Genomic DNA, 18,530 nt, shown 5'->3' on the forward strand with positions numbered 1-18,530 from the left:
AACCAGGCGGCAAACTCTGGAAATTATCTAGAAATTAAACTGTAATCAAAATAGTTAACCCTTGTGTTTTCGTCCCATCAACCATTATCATTTGCGTTTTTTTCAATTTTGGATTTCATATATCGGTCTTTTCCTGGTTTTAAAAGCTGCATTACAGTAAAGTCTGGTCAATTACAGAACTTACCAGACTTACTAGCTGTTCTATTATTCGCCTTCACTCAGTCATTGTATCCACATTATTAGTGATTATTTATCACAACTGTCATTGTGAAGGCACCAATAGTTACCCTACAACACCAATATCGACATGGATTTGATCAAAAACAATATGATATTAGATTTTTTTCCCCATTACAGCTCTAAGTAAATTATGAATGAGATCACCTGCTCTCCAGCAGCGCCTCCTCCACATAGGACGTCCTGTCTCTGGACGAGACCTCCAGGGAGTGCTGGCTCATGGCCGACAGGAACTTCAGGATCAGCTTGGTGCTTTCTGTCTTCCCAGCGCCGCTCTCTCCGCTGACGAGGGAACAAAACACACAGGTCGTAAGGCTGCTAATCTGTCAAAGGGTCCTTTAGCAAGGCACCAGCCTCCTTGTAAAGACAAGCAAGAGAAACATGATTTCCCTACAGGGTAATAATCAGGACAATTAGTTTGTGAAAATGAGTTTTGAAAAATTCAAGTCAAGTTGGAACTCAAAACTTTGGTGCAAAACTTGCCGATTTATTGTCATATTACACACAAACATAGATAGATAGATAGATAGATAGATAGATAGATAGATAGATAGATAGATAGATAGATAGATAGATAGATACTTTATTCATCCCAAAGGAAATTTTAGGCATCCAGTAGCAAGACAACCATAACACAAACAAAGGATGTTATATGTTATAAAACGTAACATAATAAAATTAAATGTTGGGTTGATGGTAATTGACATATTGCACGTCAATGCTATGCACACGTGTAAATTGTAATATAGTATCAGGTTGTAATGATATGCTGCTGTTCACATGGTAACCTATTTAGAAACGTTAGGTATCTGCATTAGCCCTGATAACAAGTCAGGTACATACTGGAAACCGCTATGGACACTCTGAGGGATGAAATGCCAGACATCTTCTTTGTAGCGTCTACGTTGGCGATGTGCAACTAATCAAATGTTAATGGTGATTACAACTTAGGCTCCTAGCGATCACAAAAACAATGCAATCGGAAAAAAAATGACTTTGAACGTTACATTTTGCAAGTAAACTCTTATTTTGTCTGGTGTTCTGAAGGAATTCAAGGGACATTTTGCAGTTCAAGGTGTTTTCACTGTTGATTTGTTTCACTGTTTTTAAAGTGTTAAATAGTTTGGATTTCAACATGGATAAAAACTACTGTGATTATTCGCTACTCCACGTTGTTTCCACATTACAACTTAAAGCTCATGAGCACACGGAAGTTGGAAGAACAACTTCCCAACTCAGGAAATAGGACCATCGGAAAAAAGATCTGCAAAATAATTATTCCTTTTTCCTAAATTTGTTGTTATTAGGGATGTAACCATGCAGCAGTAGGTAAAATAAAATGGTTATAACGTGTTTAAAATGTTTTAGGGTGTTTTCTGCTGCAATGAATAACGTTATAGAGGCTCAAGAGTGCTTGAGCAGTACAAACATTAGATACTTTTTCATGTGGTCTTTTAGAGACTCCAGCATCCTGATTTGAGCAGAAAAATGAGTCTGTCCTCACTAGGTCCAAACATCAGAAAACTGTGTGTCCTAATTTAAGTCTTTGTGTCTTTGCTGCAGGTTTAAAGTCACGTTAACTCACAACAAAATAGGTCAGACGGGACTAAATTGACTCATGACTGAACCACACAGATGCCATTTTCACACATGAAGGCGTGATGGGAAAGATTCAGGGTAAATATTCCAAAATGTAACCACTAGATGGCGCACCGGACATTGATAATTAGACATTAGATACTCTGGATGCATCAAGACCCCAACATAAAGATCAGTATTGATTGTAACTGATTTAAAAGTGAATGGAAACATTCAAATTCATATTCTTGATTTCACTTCTGACATTTTAATAGCTCACGTAGGGTAAGACACATCCGTGATGGAGCCAGACCACCAGGATCATGGTTGACAGTCCTGCACATGACCATGATGCATCATTGTACTGACATTGTTTTTATAGTTCTGGGTTTCAGCTGCATGCACTATCACCTCTCCACTGTGCAGAGCTGGCATCTAAAACAGCTCCTCTCCATTCCCTGCACTGATCCCGATGATTTCTCATGTCAAGCTACATCATCAGCCTGTAATCATTGCTGCTGTCCGGCGTCACTCTCATCCCACTACAGGCTGTGTTTACACACCAACAGACTGCATTGGAGACATGTTCCCCTTCATAATTATCTGATGCAGGGTCTGGCAGCAGGGCGACATGGATCTGGATCTGGGTCTGGGTCTGGGTCTCTTGTTGTTGACATGTTTGGAGTTTGAGTTATGACGTATCATGAACTTTCTTTTAATCTTCATTGCAGACTTCATAGACTTAGACTTCTCTTTATTAATCCTTTTGGGATGACTCCCGCAAGGAAATTGAAATTTCAAGCATCAGTTTTAGCAAGAATACTGTATAGAAGACAGTATAAAGATAACAATAATAACAGTGATGATAATAACAATAATAATAAGAACCTTTGGCTTTAAAAAGACATAAAAAGACATTAACCATAAATTATCAGTCAAAAGTGTTTGAGTCAAGTGTTAAAGTGACCAGGTATTAATGTAAGTCCAGGCGTGTGTGTGTGTGTGTGTGTGTGTGTGTGTGTGTATGTATGTATGTATGCATGTATGTATGTAGCTTATTTTTTTCAACAAACCATCATCTTACTGATTCCCTTCAAATTAAAAAAAAGGCAAACTAAATGAAGCCAATGCAACATCACATCAGAATCAAGTATTAGTCAATTATTCATAACCTCTTCCTTTTTTAAAATTAATTCACACCTACAACTACCTTACCATGTCCAGGTAATGTAACTCTGACAACAGCAAAAAGAAAACCGACCGTGAACTGAATGGAAGTCAGGAAAATACATAGAAACTCTGTACGTTCTGGTTAATGGTCAAAAGTGATGTGAAGTTTGAGTAGAGTGCAGTCACTCGTTTTAAAATACACTTTATGGCATCTCAAATGTTGCACCAGTGTTGGTTTTCACGTGTGTAAACATTTTAAGACAGTAGGTGTGATTCATTTTAGGACCAAAACTCTTAATTTGGATAATGGCTGGGTGGCTCCCCATGCAGGAGGGCAAACACACTGAGGCGGTTTCACAGCTCGAGGACCGTAAACTGAACTGGGAATACTGAGGCTGCTTCTCCTGATGCACAGAAAGTCATGGGTTTTTTTTGTTTGTTTTCCCAAAACTTGAGAGAATTGAGAATAAAAATAGCAATTCAAATCCTCTCTAAATGGGTGTTTAAGAGCAATTTACCAAACAAGCAGAACATAAACCGCCCAGAGTCTGGCTGTACGGGACTCTCCCGGTGATTTGGTTAAAGGTCCCATGACATGGTGTCTTTGGATGCTTTATATAGACCTTAGTGGTCCCTAATACTGTATCTGAAGTCTCTTTTATATAGACCTTAGTGGTCCCTAATACTGGATCTGAAGTCTCTTTTATATAGACCTTAGTGGTCCCCTAATACTGTATCTGAAGTCTCTTTTATATAGACCTTAGTGGTCCCTAATACTGTATCTGAAGTCTCTTTTATATAGACCTTAGTGGTCCCCTAATACTGTATCTGAAGTCTCTTTTATATAGACCTTAGTGGTCCCTAATACTGTATCTGAAGTCTCTTTATATAGACCTTAGTGGTCCCTAATACTGTATCTGAAGTCTCTTTATATAGACCATAGTGGTCCCCTAATACTGTATCTGAAGTCTCTTTATATAGACCTTAGTGGTCCCTAATACTGTATCTGAAGTCTCTTTTATATAGACCTTAGTGGTCCCTAATACTGTATCTGAAGTCTCTTTTATATAGACCTTAGTGGTCCTTAATACTGTATCTAAAGTCTCTTTTATATAGACCTTAGTGGTCCCTAATACTGTATCTGAAGTCTCTTATATAGACCTTAGTGGTCCCTAATACTGTATCTGAAGTCTCTTTTATATAGACCTTAGTGGTCCCTAATCTGTATCTGAAGTTCTTTATATAGACCTTAGTGGTGCCTAATACTGTATCTGAAGTCTCTTATATAGACCTTAGTGGTCCCTAATACGTATCTGAAGTCTCTTTATATAGACCTTAGTGGCCCTAATACTGTATCTGAAGTCTCTTTATATAGACCTTAGTGGTCCCCTAATACTGTATCTGAAGTCTCTTTATATAGACCTTAGTGGTCCCCTAATACTGTATCTGAAGTCTCTTTATATAGACCTTAGTGGTCCCCTAATACTGTATCTGATATCTCTTTCATATAAACCGTGCATCCAGAAATGAAACTGATTTATGTGTCATTGGTACTGAATATGTGATCGGAAAGGGAAGAAATGCAGTGGAGGTGGGGGAGCTCTTAAAATACAGCCAACCTCATTTATCCCCATCCCGTGTGTTTGGGACAGCGTTTCACGCAGCGCTGCTTGCTTTAGCTGCATGTGCTGTATAAATAAAGTTGAACTTGAACGTCATGCATCAGCCGCGCAGCACGATCGTCCATGTCCCCGGAGTCCGTGGTCCATTCCTGACGGAGAGAAAGCAGGACTGCAGATACCGTAAACTCTCAGGGCGTCTGGCTGACGTGCTCGAGACGTGACCGCGGGCGCACATGTGGACAGATGTTCTGACAGGACGGCGGCTTTAGATAACCCACATGGGAAAAGGAAGTCAGAGACAAGGTTCGGGGTCTTTAGCTTATTTGAAAGCTGCGGTTTGCAGCTTGTTCAAAACATCAACACGTCACTGTCATTATAATTGTGAAACCTTGGAATAATTATCTTTAACGGCCGAGAACATGGAGGAAATTCTTGGTGCGTTAGCTTAGCTACCGTTAGCTCCCCAGTGGCTCTCTCCCACAGCGGGTCAAACCTTCTTAAAGGGATTGGATCTCACTTTAAAGGTCTCGGTGTGTGTAACTCATTTAAATAGCTTAGACTGTAGAGATGGCCAAATCCAAAGGACCTGCAAAATGTAACTCATTTAAAAGACCTCTGGCCGCATGCCGACTTATCCAAACTAGGACACGCACACACACGCACGCACGCACGCCGCGACACACACACACACACACACACACACACACAACACACACACACACAACACACACACACACACACACACACACACACACAACACACACACACAACACACACACACACACAAAACCAGACCTGCTTTTGTACTAATCCCTGGCTCTCCACATGCTGTTACCACCCAAGGTAACCCCCCCCCCCCCCCCACCCTCCGGGCAGGAAGGAGAGAGACATGAGTGTGTTAGACAAACTGCCTCTGCAGCTCTGGACCTGACCCAGGTCTTTGTACCAAGGAGCAAAGCGGCAGACTCGGTTAGAGAGTACAAAAGTTTCTGAGCGGGAGGAGAAACTGAGACAAAATGGGGAAACGCAATGAGTGAAAAAAAAAAAAAGAATTTAATCTGGTGTTGAGTGTCCTAAAGAGCTGAGAACATTTGTACTGGAAAAAAAGGTGAACTGATCTCATCAAACTACATATCTATTTAAAAGACAATTTAAAGATTAGGATTGAATTACTTGTTAAGATGGACTGGAATGCACGTCCAGACTCTGCATGCTACACTGCCAGAATATTAAAACTTAAGGCAATTAGTCCAACACATTCTCACTCCCATCTCGTAAAATGTGGACGCTTGGTCAGATGCCTTTGGTGTTGTTATTAACACGCGCTTGGTTGGGACTACTGACGTATTGAAGTTCTGTGTTTGACCCATTCACATACACTTTTCAGCCCCATCAGCAGACTGACTCAGGAGAAGTAGTTCTCTCAGTTTAACACTTCCATATCCAGAGCGAACATCTCAACAACTGCTGGATGAATTGAGTCAACAACACTTGACAAATTCCAGCTGTACCTTTAGACAAAAGCAGGGTAAATCCAGACCGCTAGCTAGACTATCTGTCTGATCTCAGTTTTCTGTTGCACAACTAAATCAACCTTTGAACATGTACATGTTCCACGGATTGTGATTGGTTTAAAGAAATGCCAATAAGCCAGAGCACGTTTTTTCTCCCATCCCGGAATAATGTGCAGACTAGCCAGACCCTCACGTGCAGCATTGTGGAGACATTACCACGAAGTAGTGAAATACGTGTGGCAGGACACCTTTAAAAAAAAAAAAAATAAATACATTTCCTGATTTTCATGATCATTGGGGAAGAAAATTAAGTTAACTGTAGACTTTAAAACTGTACTTTCACTGTTTACGCTAAAAATAAAAACCCTGAGGGTGTTCAACACACCACGAGAACCCGTTGTGACCTCCTGAACATAGAAAACATCAAACTACTTCCCTTTTAGGCCCTGAGACTCATGAATGCCTTTAATTCATTACGAGGCAATGAAAGACACAAAAACAAATACAGACGTTCAGTCCCAAACCAAGAACAGTTGAGGTTTAAATAACTGCTCTTCTCACCGAAAACAAACATGGTTTGTTGCCTTCCCATCATGCTCTCCCTCCCGTTGCTGTGATGCATTCCTACCTTTGGTCACAGTCCAAATTGTTAACCTGACCCACATCGCAGACAACCCAGACGAAGCCTGCCAAATCCCCCGAGCCCACCGCTCAGGTATGTTTTCACAGGGCTTTGCGGGGGGGCTTTTGTGACCCAGAGATGCCGGAGTAATTAACGAGGCTGGAGAGTGGAGAAATTACCCTTACACCCGCCTCTGGGGTCAGGAGGTCAGGGACGAACGGCTGGATCCAGGGCTGTCGGCTGTGCGGGATAACACCCTTAAAGCTGTGTAATGTAATCAAATCGGACTGTTTTGGACACAACGGCAGCCAGTCAAAATAAGATCAACCCCAAGGATCCTAATTTTTGTAAATGAATGCGTCTCCCGGTGTTTTATAATTGGGATTGGGTATCGAGAACCAGATCCAACTTGGGATCCTTTCAAAAATCACGATTCCAATGGAGTTGTTATTTATTGGAATCATTTGGAGCATTTTTGAATCCAATCATCAGTTCAAGAATTGGTTTGTTGTGCTTGTTGTGTTGCAGCCTTGGAAGTATCCTGTTAACTTAGCATGTATGAGCATGTGACCCATTTAAACTGTAAATGGAAGACTGCTAAACAATGAAATACATGTGGCAGGACACCTTTAAAAGACATGGAAAATAAAAGTGGAAGAGGGTTAGGGGTTAGGGTGATGCCATAGCCCTCTGCTTACTACTGGGAATTTACCCTCTGTATGAAATGTTTTATGTGAATAAAGTTGCCTTGCAGTGAACATGTATAATGTAACTGTTAAACGGTTAAATATCCCACTGAAAAAAGTATAATGTGGTCAGGGTGCTCCTGCAAAAAGCGCAAAGGCTCAGCAACGCAAAACCAGCGAGCAAAAAGCTTCATTCCTTAAAATACAATTACCAAAAGCCACCCCAGGGCGCTAAAAAGCGCTGGGATTGATTAGGTCCTCGAGCTGGGCAATATATCATTATATGGATATCGAGATATGAGACCAGATATCGTCTTAGATTGTCTATATATTGTAATAATTTTAATTTAATTAATTTGTTTATTAATCCCAAGTGGGGGAATTAAAATGTACACTCTGTGTACAGACTTTGTTAGTAATCACACACAGACTTGAAAAACACATACACACACACACACACACACACACACACACGCTCCTGACCTATACATGCACTAATGGAGAGATGTCAGAGTGAGTGGGCGACCAGCTTAACCAGCGCCCTGAGTGGTTGGGGGGGTACGGTGCCTTGCTCAAGGAGGTGAAGTGGCATCTCTCCAGCCACCGATCCACACTCAACCCACTCCCTACAGACTGAGCTACTGCCACCCCTAATATGCTATGGACCCTTAATATGGCATAAGAGTTGTCTTTTCCTGGTTTTAAAGGCCGCATTACAGTAAAGTGATGTCATTTCCTGACCTTACCAGACTGGTGTAACTGTTCTATTATTGGCCTTTACCCACCTAGTCATTATATCCACATTATTGATGATTATGTATCAGAAATATCATTGTGTCAATATTTTGCGAAAGCACCAGTAGTCAACACTACAATATCGTTGCGGTATCGATATCAAGGTATTTGGTCGAAAATATCGTGATACTTCATTTTCTCCATATCGCCCAGCCCTATTGGATCAGGTTGAGGTTGGAGCTTTGTGCAGATCAGTCGAGTTCTTCCACATCAAACTGGGAAAAACACTGTTGTCTAAAATACCTTAGTATAATGCAGCATTAAGAGGCCCGAACCAGTAAAAACAGCCCCAGACCAATCGTAGACTGTTAGGTCGTAAAAACATGCCGATTCTGTCTGAATCTCCGGTTTATTGTTTTATTATCCAGAAGAAAAGCTGCCATGGTGGCATTTTGCTGCGCGCAATGAAAGTTTGGAGTTTTTCCCAGTTTCTTCGTTGGCGGTTTTGGAAAAAAGAAAGCGTGTGCTGAAATCTGCAGCAAAAACACAACGGGGGGGCTCCCATTAAAATCCTGAGGCTGCACACAGGCAGGTATCCGCATGGGTGAAAAAGCAAAGTGGCATTCATGAGCATTAATGAGCAGATGCCTTGCATTAGTGCTGTTTCTTCCTCCCTCGTCCTCCTCTTCTTTTACACCAGCTCCCGTTTCGATCGCCTCCCTCCGCCTGGATCTGATTACCCACAATCCCTAAATCCGACAAGAAAGCTTCCTGCCTCGCCTAAAAGTGCCAGCATGCGATTTATTGCTCTTCTTCATCAAACACACACACACACACACACACACACACACACACACACACACACACACACACACACACACACCATATATATATATGGTGCGTATCACTATCTTTGTGGGGACCAATCATTGACATAATGCATTCCCTAGCCCCTTACCCTAACCTTAACCATCACAACTAAATGCCTAACCTTAACCCTCAGCACCACCCTCACCATAACCTTACCCCCAACCTAACCAAAACCTAATTCTAACCCTAATCCTAAAACCAAGTCTCAACCCTCAAACAGCCCTTCAAAGTTGTGGGGTCCAGCATTATGGCCCCACAAAGCTGTCGGGACCCCACAAGTACAGTGGCTCGAGAAAGTTTACACACCCAGGCTAAAGTTGATTAAAAAGAGGAATAAAAAAAAGATCTTTTGGATATTGATCTTAATGCCTTAATTCAAAACATTTAGGAAAATCCAACCTTTTAAGGACACCAATTTTCTTTGTGAATGAATAATGTATTATGGTGAAGGGTATGTAATTATGTGTGTGTGTGTGTGTGTGTGTAAACTTTCTCAAGCCACTGTATACTGGACTCTTGGTTTTTGGACCCCACACATGTAGTTAAACGAGGACAGACACACACACACAGACACACACACAGACACACACACAGACACACACACAGACACACACACACACAGACACACACACACACACACACACACAGACACACACACACACACACACACGATCGTTTGCTGTATAGGTGGGGGTGCTGCCATGTTACATGTTTTATTACGGTCTGCCCTGAGATGGCTTTGGTGTTTCAAAGGGGACCAATGAGGGTGTGTAAGTGTGTAAGTGTGTGTGTGTGTGTGTGTGTGTGTGTGTGTGTGTGTGTGTGTGTGTGTGTGTGTGTGACTCATTGTAAACCAGACCACGTCCTGTGGCAGCTGGACTTTGACTCAGTGTTAAAGCGCTCCTCCTTTCAGAATCTAACTTTAAGTATCAGAGACGGAAACTTTACCAGCTCAAAACCTGGCTGTTAAAAGGTTTGTTGAGTTAGGGAAAAAATATAAAGTACATCCGGACATTTCATACATAAAACGATAATGCAGTAATAACTTAAACACTTTGCAATCCAGCCTGGTGTCAGAGAAGGTCTGCAGAGCGGCCCTCTGCTGCAGCTCCTCTGGCGCAGCTGGGAGTTTAGTGCCTTGCTCGAGGGCAACAATTAACAGCTGATTAAGAACTTAGAGGGAGTAAAAGGTAAACCGAGGTTTAAAAGGGAAAGTCTCACTGGTCTGGGGTCAGGAGGAGTCAGAGAAGAAGCAGCGTAGTAATATCCAAACACATTTTGTTTTAGGTTGATTAGTCATCAACCCTCCTGTTGTCCTCGGGTCAAATTTGACCCGTTTACAAAAACTTTATACACATCAAAACTATGACAAAAGTAACAAAATGTTGAAAAAAACTACAAAAATGCAGGAAAAAACTCAACAAAAACATTCTTTTTTTATACACTGAAAAAGGGACAAAAAACATCAAAAACGTTGGAAAAAGCGACAAAAAAAAAAGTTATAAAAATTGACTTAAGCATGATTAAAAAAGCGTGACAAAAGCATAGGAATGAAATTGACAAAAACGTTGAGGAAAGTGTAGAAAAATTACACCAAAAATGTTGACATTTCAACCCAGAACAACACAAAGTTGCAGGTCGACAGGAAGACAACACAAGGGTTAAAGACCATAGGCAATGCCATGCAAAAGCCAGGCATGAATTGATAAAAAATCATTTTAAGGTGCAATATGAGTTCCTATGAAGTTTCAGCGCAGATTCATTTTTGTCTCAAATCACAGGCATCTGTCCTTGAACACTGATTGCCATAAACTACAAATTACTATTTTTTTAGTCACTGTTCCATTATCTTTTACTTTGACTGTTATTGCCAATATTCATCTCAACCCCAACCCCAAGAGCCTGGGCCTGGGTCTGGGTCTGGGTCTGTCCCAGGTTTCTACCTAAAAGGGAGTTTTTCCTCGCCACTGTCACACTGTTGCTTGCTCTGGAGGGAACTACTAGAACTGTTGGGTCCTGGTCTAGACCTGCTCTATCTGTAAACTGTCTGGAGATGACTCTTGTTATGAACTGACACTATAAATAAAACTGACCTGAACTTGAATACTGATGAGTCCAGGTTTCTCTGGATTGGGTTTCTAATTCAAACAATGTCTGAGGAATCAGAGAGTTGACAGTCACCAGGATGTTTTTCTTGGGAATCAGCTCGTCACGTGGATCAGCCGAGGCGTCTGGACATTATTAAAAATTAAAAGTATTAAAACGATGATTCAAGTAAACTAAGAAGTCTCATAATGAGAATGGTAATGTTAACGAGTGTATGAAACAATAGAAGCCACCGCTCACTTTATGCTTTCTTCACAAGCTCCAACCAGCTTAAACATTTAAAGAGGGACATGTGTCTCTTATTACCCACAATGCCAATAAAACGTGGCCAAACAGGGCTGTAAACTAACGCCAGCTAATTGTCAGAAAACGGCAACCCTTGTGCCTGAAGCAGCGGGCTGCGACCCGCTCCCCTCCCCCAGCACCTCTCAGCTGGTTTCATCTTACTCGGTGTCAGATCTCACTTTTACAACATCTCCACGTTTCCTGAAATATTTGAGCTGGAAACCTCTGAACGTCAGTACGCTCATGGTTGCCTTGCCGACCTGTATGACCTGTGAGGCTTCACACCAGAAACAAGATGAGAACCGGTCTAAATGTTTACAAGGTCTCTGGACCGAAGTGGTTTAAAGACAGATTTCATGAGTCTAATATGTTTTAATGAGTTGCTTCTTGGCTGATCTTTGGTATCTGAAGATGTAAGGATGAAACACACTCCTGTTTTGCAATCTCACTTTGTGATTCAGGCTGATGAGTCACACAGATTTACGTTGGGAAACTTGTTGCAATGCAATAATATGTCCTAATGTTGGAAATAGAAATAATGCAATGATCCGCGCTGCAGATATGATTCACATTAAATAAGAAGAGTCTTTGTGCCTGATCCAGATCAGTTCCACACAGTCAGCTTCACAGATTTCCAATTAAATGAGATTTATTTTTCTAAGATGTCCTCTATATTATTTTATCTCAATGACAACAGGACCGGTGCGTGCATTTCTCACACTCCAGGTGAAAACACAATTGTGCCGCCCCAGTATTTTGAATGTTAAATACAATATGCAAATAATAACACACAGCCAAGATAAACAACAACACAAAAGACAAAGTACTGCACACACATCATGCACATAGGCGTAAATCCTGGGGGGGAGAAGTCAGGGGGTCCTATGCAAGATTATTACGTAACAGGGAGACCAGGGACAGTCAGGTGTAGAGTCTCAGGTAAGGAACAGGGAGACCAGGGACAGTCAGGTGTAGAGTCTCAGGTAAGGAACAGGGAGACCAGGGACAGTCAGGTGTAGAGTCTCAGGTACAGAACAGGGAGACCAGGGACAGTCAGGTGTAGAGTCTCAGGTAAGGAACAGGGAGACCAGGGACAGTCAGGTGTAGAGTCTCAGGTAAGGAACAGGGAGACCAGGGACAGTTAGGTGGGTCTCAAGTCTTCAGAAATGTTATATTTATTGTCCCCCCCAACTGTTAGATCAGATTTAGGCCCATGATCATGCAAATCAGACAAGTTCAACACACAAATTGTCAACAATTATTAAAGTAGGCCGACCAATGACGCTATATCTATATCTGCTATATCTATATACGCTATATCTGAACGACTTGCCAAAGTGCCGTTCTAGGCCGTTGCTTATACGCACGTATGCTGGATTAAGTGAACAAACTTCACTCATGCCACGTATTCGGGATACTTTGACAACCCCCGAACACAACACTCCCCACAGAGTCAAACACGGCGATGTCTCCTGTATCCGCTGACTGCTAAATCGGGGTCCAAATATTATCATTTCTGAAATGTAAAAATAACTGCTTTTCTTTTTAAGTCGGGGGGGAAGAGAATGTCCTCGTCTGTGTGATAAAACAGTGGAGCGACGGAGGATGTGAAAGTCATCCAACTACAACCAGGAATAGGAAGGATGTGAGGAAGGAAAGCAACAGACAGAGGATGGAGATAGGAACAGAATGTGTGTGTGTGTGTGTGTGTGTGTGTGTGTGTGTGTGTGTGTTTTTGTGTGTGTGTGTGTGTGTGTGTGTGTGTGTGACGTGATCCTCCGAGCTGCAGCCAAACTGCCCAGGAGGGCTTAAAAGTTGATCAAAGTGTTGAGCACGCTGAGGTGAGAGCGATTAAACAAGCTGAAGAACACAGCGTGTCTTTCGAACGGCCAATTAAAAGGCTCGATAAAACCTCAGACGAGAAGGGTACGGATATCCTGAGTGGCCATTGGCTGGTCAGCAAAAGTACAAAAATCATAAGGAGCCACATTTTTATGGTTCTCAGCCAACATCTTATCTGATTTATTGGCCTCTAAGCTGGTTTTGGAAGTTTTGTGCCCATGAATGGGTAAAAATCTGTTGTTACAGCTATAAATAATAAAACAAAAACAAGCAAGCAAACAACGCATTTTCATTAACGTGTTCGTATGATATTGTATGCACATCAGCGATCAAGTGGTCACATGCCAGCTTAGGTTTGCAGTCTTTGCTGTTGAATTTAGCAAAGAAGATGGGAGTGTGAGTCGGCTACGGAGCGCCGTGAGCAGCCGGCCAACGCATTCTCAAAAAAACTAGTAGAGAGTAGAAAAAAAAGATTGTGGTTTGGGTTAACCCTCCCGTTGTCCTCGGGTCAAATCAACCCTTTATACTATATCAGTGTTCTTTGTAAACTACCCATTTGTAATAAGCCAAAATAGCACGATTGAACGCTCTTTGCCAAGTACAAATCTCTACTTTCATTCATTTTGGGGCGTCTGATTAAATTTTATAGCATTTGAAAAACAAATTGAAGTGATTTTGAAATAGTATTGAGTAAAAGTTGACATATTCCAGTCTGTGATTATCATCAACATCCATTCCTTTAATTTTAGTCTCAATAATTCCTCATTTCTGCTTTTCTAACTCAAACATTAGGTGCAATTTCCTATAAATGAGGTTTATTGATCATAAATTACAAAATAACTGTAAAACTAAAGTTGATAAGTTAGTGTTAGGTAGTGTTGAAAACTTCAAAAAAAAGTGACAAACGTTGAAAAAAAGGGACAAAAATGTAAGAAAAAGTTAAAAACATCAATAAAAAGCATCAATAAAAGTGTTAATTTTCAATTTTGACAGGAAGACAACACATGGGTTAAAACACCGGTTCCACTAAGTAGTAATCCCAGGACACGAACACCCGTTACCCGGGTGATAGTCTAAGTTTTTCCTTTGACAAACTCCACTCCAGTGCTTGAAAGTCCTGTGTTTTGGGAGCCAAACATCCCCCCCGACCTCCTCCCTACGCAATCTTTGTCAATGTGGTGCATACAGCAATACATACAAGGATCACATCCAAATTACAGTGCACGACTTTTTGTAACTATGTGTACGAATGGTTCATGAGAACGGCCTGAACCCAAACCCCCTTTAAATAAAAACACCCGAAAAATTCAAAGAAAGGAATCATAAGTTTTACCAGAAGGTTGTATTGAATCATCCGTGTTATTTTTGGGCAATTTGGTTGAAAGAAATCTGATATTTCTGATACAAAACACTTTGAAACGGGTCAGTCTGACCCGAGGACGACACAAGGGTTAAAAGAGAAAGACCCGGTCCAGGACCACCTACCTGATCAGGACACACTGGTTCTGCAGCCTCCTCCACAGCGAGCGGTAGCACTCGTTGGCCACGGCGTAGATGTGCGGGGAGATTTCTCCGAGGTGGTGTCGGCTGTAGAGCTCCACGGCCGGCCGCTCGTACAGGCCGGGGAGCGGCTGGTAAGGGTTCACCGCCGCCAGGATGGAGCCGATGTAGGTCTGAGGATCAGCAGAGACCACGCAGCGTGTTAGAGGGACAAATGTCTACGAATGGAAACAGCACCTTGTATTAGATAGACTCGCTCTAGGGGGGGAATCCCTGGGTCTCTGTTAATTACAGAGTGTGGTCCAGACCTACTCTGAGATGATGACTGTTATATCTATATACAGTATAAGCGAGGACTGGAGCCAAACAGCTCTCTGCCAGTCCCAGCTCAGGTGGAAGCACAGACTGGCCGAAAGGCTGCACATAATGCAATTTCTCAGAGTCATAAAACCCTTATTAGGCTCCATGAAAGCAAACATACCACTAAATGTCCTTGACCAGTTCCTCTAGGGCTGGGACGGTATGCTTTTAGTCCCGATTCGGGTCTTTACCGATGCATGGCCGCCCCGATTTGATTTGTATTGTGATTTTCATTCATTGTAATAGTATAGTAAGTCAATAGTATGGAGTATTGTGATTTTCACACACAAACAAAAGTTGGATAAGAGACAATATATCAAGAGACATTTCTAAAAACTCTTTTTTAAGAAGAATCACACGTCACTCAGTCTGACATTTATTTCATTGGTAGAGAAGAACACAGCATGGATGTTCTGCTTTTTCTGCTTTTGGTCAGTTTTGCCTTAAACGGATAGGATGCAGTCCACATCGGCTGTAAAAAAAATAATTAAATAGATTCTGGGAAAACTCTAAACCTAACCCCCCCATCCCAATGATTTTTTTTACCATCTCTAAGCTCCATCCAGGGCCGTTTGGAAAGCCCAGCAACACAACATTCAACACATTTTTCCTTTCTGCTTTTCTTTTCACCACCTTCTTCAAAAACGGCAGATTTTCCACAACCAGCTTCATATTTCAAATCTCATAGCAAAACAACCCAAACTGCTGAAACAGAAGCTCGTGGAGCCAGAACAAGTGTTGACATCAGTGCTGCGGTGGGGAGTAACGGAACCGGAGGGTCGCTGGTTCAAGTCCCCATACGGACCAAAAAATATGGTGGTGGACTGGTAGCTGGGCACTGCCAAGGTGTTCTTGAGCAAGGCACCAAACCCCCTAATTGCTCGGAGCACCATCCATTGGCATCCCCCCCCCCCTCCACACACACTGAGATCTCTCCATTAGTGCATGTTAGGTACTGATGTGTGTGTGTTCAAGCCTGTGTGTAATAACAACAGAGTGTAAAATTGTAAGTTCCCCTTGCGGGATTAATAAAGTATACATTATTATTGTTATTATTCATTAGAAAAAAAGCCTTTGAAGCTAGATGGTGGTCTTCATGTGTGAGATGGTGTCAGACTTTAGTCTTTCTGAAAAAACATTTTGTCAGACCTTAAGTGAAAATATCATCACGGCAGTGCCCAGTGTTCCCATAAGCATACATTAGGACGTGGCTATTGCCTGGAGGAGATGATGAAACGCATTTAGAAGAAAGAGACAGAGAAATAAGGACATTTTGGTTTCTCTCTCTCTCTCTCTCTCTCTCTCTCTCTCTCTCTCTCTCTCTCTCTCTCTCTCTCTCCAGCAGCAACACGACTCAACTCTGTCTTTTCGCGTTCATCTGCACTGACCATAAAACACAAGGCGACATCTGAAAGCAGTCAGGGCTGTCTGTCTGTCAGTCTGTCAGTCTGTCTGTCAGTCTGTCAGTCTGTCTGTCAGTCTGTCAGTCACAGCAGAACCACTGTATCAGCGCCTTGGGAGAATTCAAACCTTTTCTCTTTTCCTGCTCGTTTTGCGTCTTTTCTAATGCCAGATATTTTCTTCGGTCATTGAAGCGTAAAGTACTGTGTGTAATTGTCTTTTCTTTCTCAGATAAAGCTGGAGTTATTCTACATGTATTTCCTCATCATTGACAAATCAGCTGAAAAGGTCCAGACCAACAATGTGTCAGTACCTTCTGACTTCCCTACTCTTTCTGTGGCTCTCTAAACTCAGAAGCATAACTAGTTTCCTAAAACAAATGGGCACTGAAGTTCTTAGAGAGCGCTAGTCAAACAGAAGGAAACAGTGCATCAGTGGGCGCTAAATCCCCATGAACCCAGCACTGTCCTCTTTTCTAACTGATATCTCATTAGCATAACTATGCACAATCTTGTGCAGATCTTCAAACAACTAAATTCTGAAGATTTTAATACAGAATCGCCGCTGAAAGCTGGAAAACAGCTTCCGTTTGGGTCTGCCCATTAGTTAACAGTTTTGAACTATCCCTCCCTGTGTTACATCCTGGATAAACATCCTGTTTAAACAAAAGATTCATCAAACTACAGGAGCAGTACGCTGCTCCGCAAAGACTTTAACCCTTGTGTTGTCCTCCCGGGTCAAAAACGAACAAAATCTGACATATTTGTCCCTTTTTCAGACTTACTACCACTAATTTTGAACTGTATACTTTTTGGAATTCATGGTCATTAACCCTCATTTATATAGAATTGTACCTAATATTTAAGTTAAAAAAGCAGAAATTATGAATTTTTTGAGAAATAGTTAGAGCATTGTTAGGAATCCAATCCATTTTTGTGGTAATTTGCTTAAAAAGAAACCCATATTTCAGATATAGACATTTTTTTTAACCGGAGGGTTAAAAGGTGACATACGGTCAAGGTAGAACATTATGCTTGTTTACTTGGAGTTACCGTTCACTGGACTCTCCCGCTGTATAAAACGTCTTTATAACCTGCAAGATAAACACCTCGCACTAATCTACCGGACACCAACGCGTCCTACTGACTGACTGACTGACTGACTGACTGGCTGACTGGCTGACTGGCTGGCTGGCTGACCTACATTCAGCCTGGATGCAAATACATTTGAGTGGCCGTTGGCGTGACAGTATTTACATGACAAATACTGGCTCGGGCTATCCCGCATGTGCAAATCAGCCGGAGAAAAGACGAGTAACGTAATGTCATTGTTTTAAAACAGGGACAATGCAAATTAAACATTTAGCTCAGAACATGGAGAGATCTGTTGCGCCTGGTTGTAGCACAATTTCTCTATTTTCCACCCGTAGTGCATGTTATATCTTTCAGATCGCAATGATATTGTGACAAAAGTATCGCGATGCCTCCAGAGATTCCCACCCCATGGCACATTACGGATCACAAATCAATAAATGAACACGGCATCAATGGGATTCATAGAATGCATTTCTCAACTTTCTAATATTTGTTTTTAGATTTATTTATTTTTTTCCACCTTTAATGTCCAGGACAGCTTGGTGAGAAAGGGGAGAGAGCGAGGGGGAAAACATGCAGGAATCGTCATAGGTCGGACTCGAATCCTGGACCCCTGCATCGAGACATAAACCCCTATGTATAAGGGCGCCTGCTTTAGAAACTGAGCCAACCTGGCCACTATTAATGGGGTTTTAATTCTTAGTTGTGTGAATTAATTGCATCCATGTGTTCCATACATGTCTGCATACTGCTGTCTACTTATCTTCTTACTATTCTTACTTTCACTGGATTTTATTTTTTGATATTTCACTGTACTCAGGTCTCGCATGCAAATAAGTTGTTGATCTCAATGGGATGTCCCGATTAAATAAAGTATAGATAAATCAGCATGCGTGTTATGTCTCAGA

General features: G+C 41.7%; 1 protein-coding gene across 1 annotated transcript in view; it reads right to left on the reverse strand.

Annotated features, from left to right (window-relative positions):
• Positions 1–18,530, reverse strand: part of myo10 (myosin X) — a 153,825-nt gene that overhangs the window by 56,180 nt on the left and 79,115 nt on the right. Inside the window, exons 4-5 of the mRNA XM_032531883.1 lie at positions 14,753–14,940; positions 385–519 (exon numbers count right to left, since the gene is read on the reverse strand). Coding sequence (XP_032387774.1) covers positions 385–519; positions 14,753–14,940 — 323 coding nt within the window. The remainder of the gene's footprint in view (positions 1–384; positions 520–14,752; positions 14,941–18,530) is intronic.

The sequence above is a fragment of the Etheostoma spectabile genome, chromosome 12, assembly GCF_008692095.1.
Source record: "Etheostoma spectabile isolate EspeVRDwgs_2016 chromosome 12, UIUC_Espe_1.0, whole genome shotgun sequence".
Classification (NCBI taxonomy): domain Eukaryota; kingdom Metazoa; phylum Chordata; class Actinopteri; order Perciformes; family Percidae; genus Etheostoma; species Etheostoma spectabile.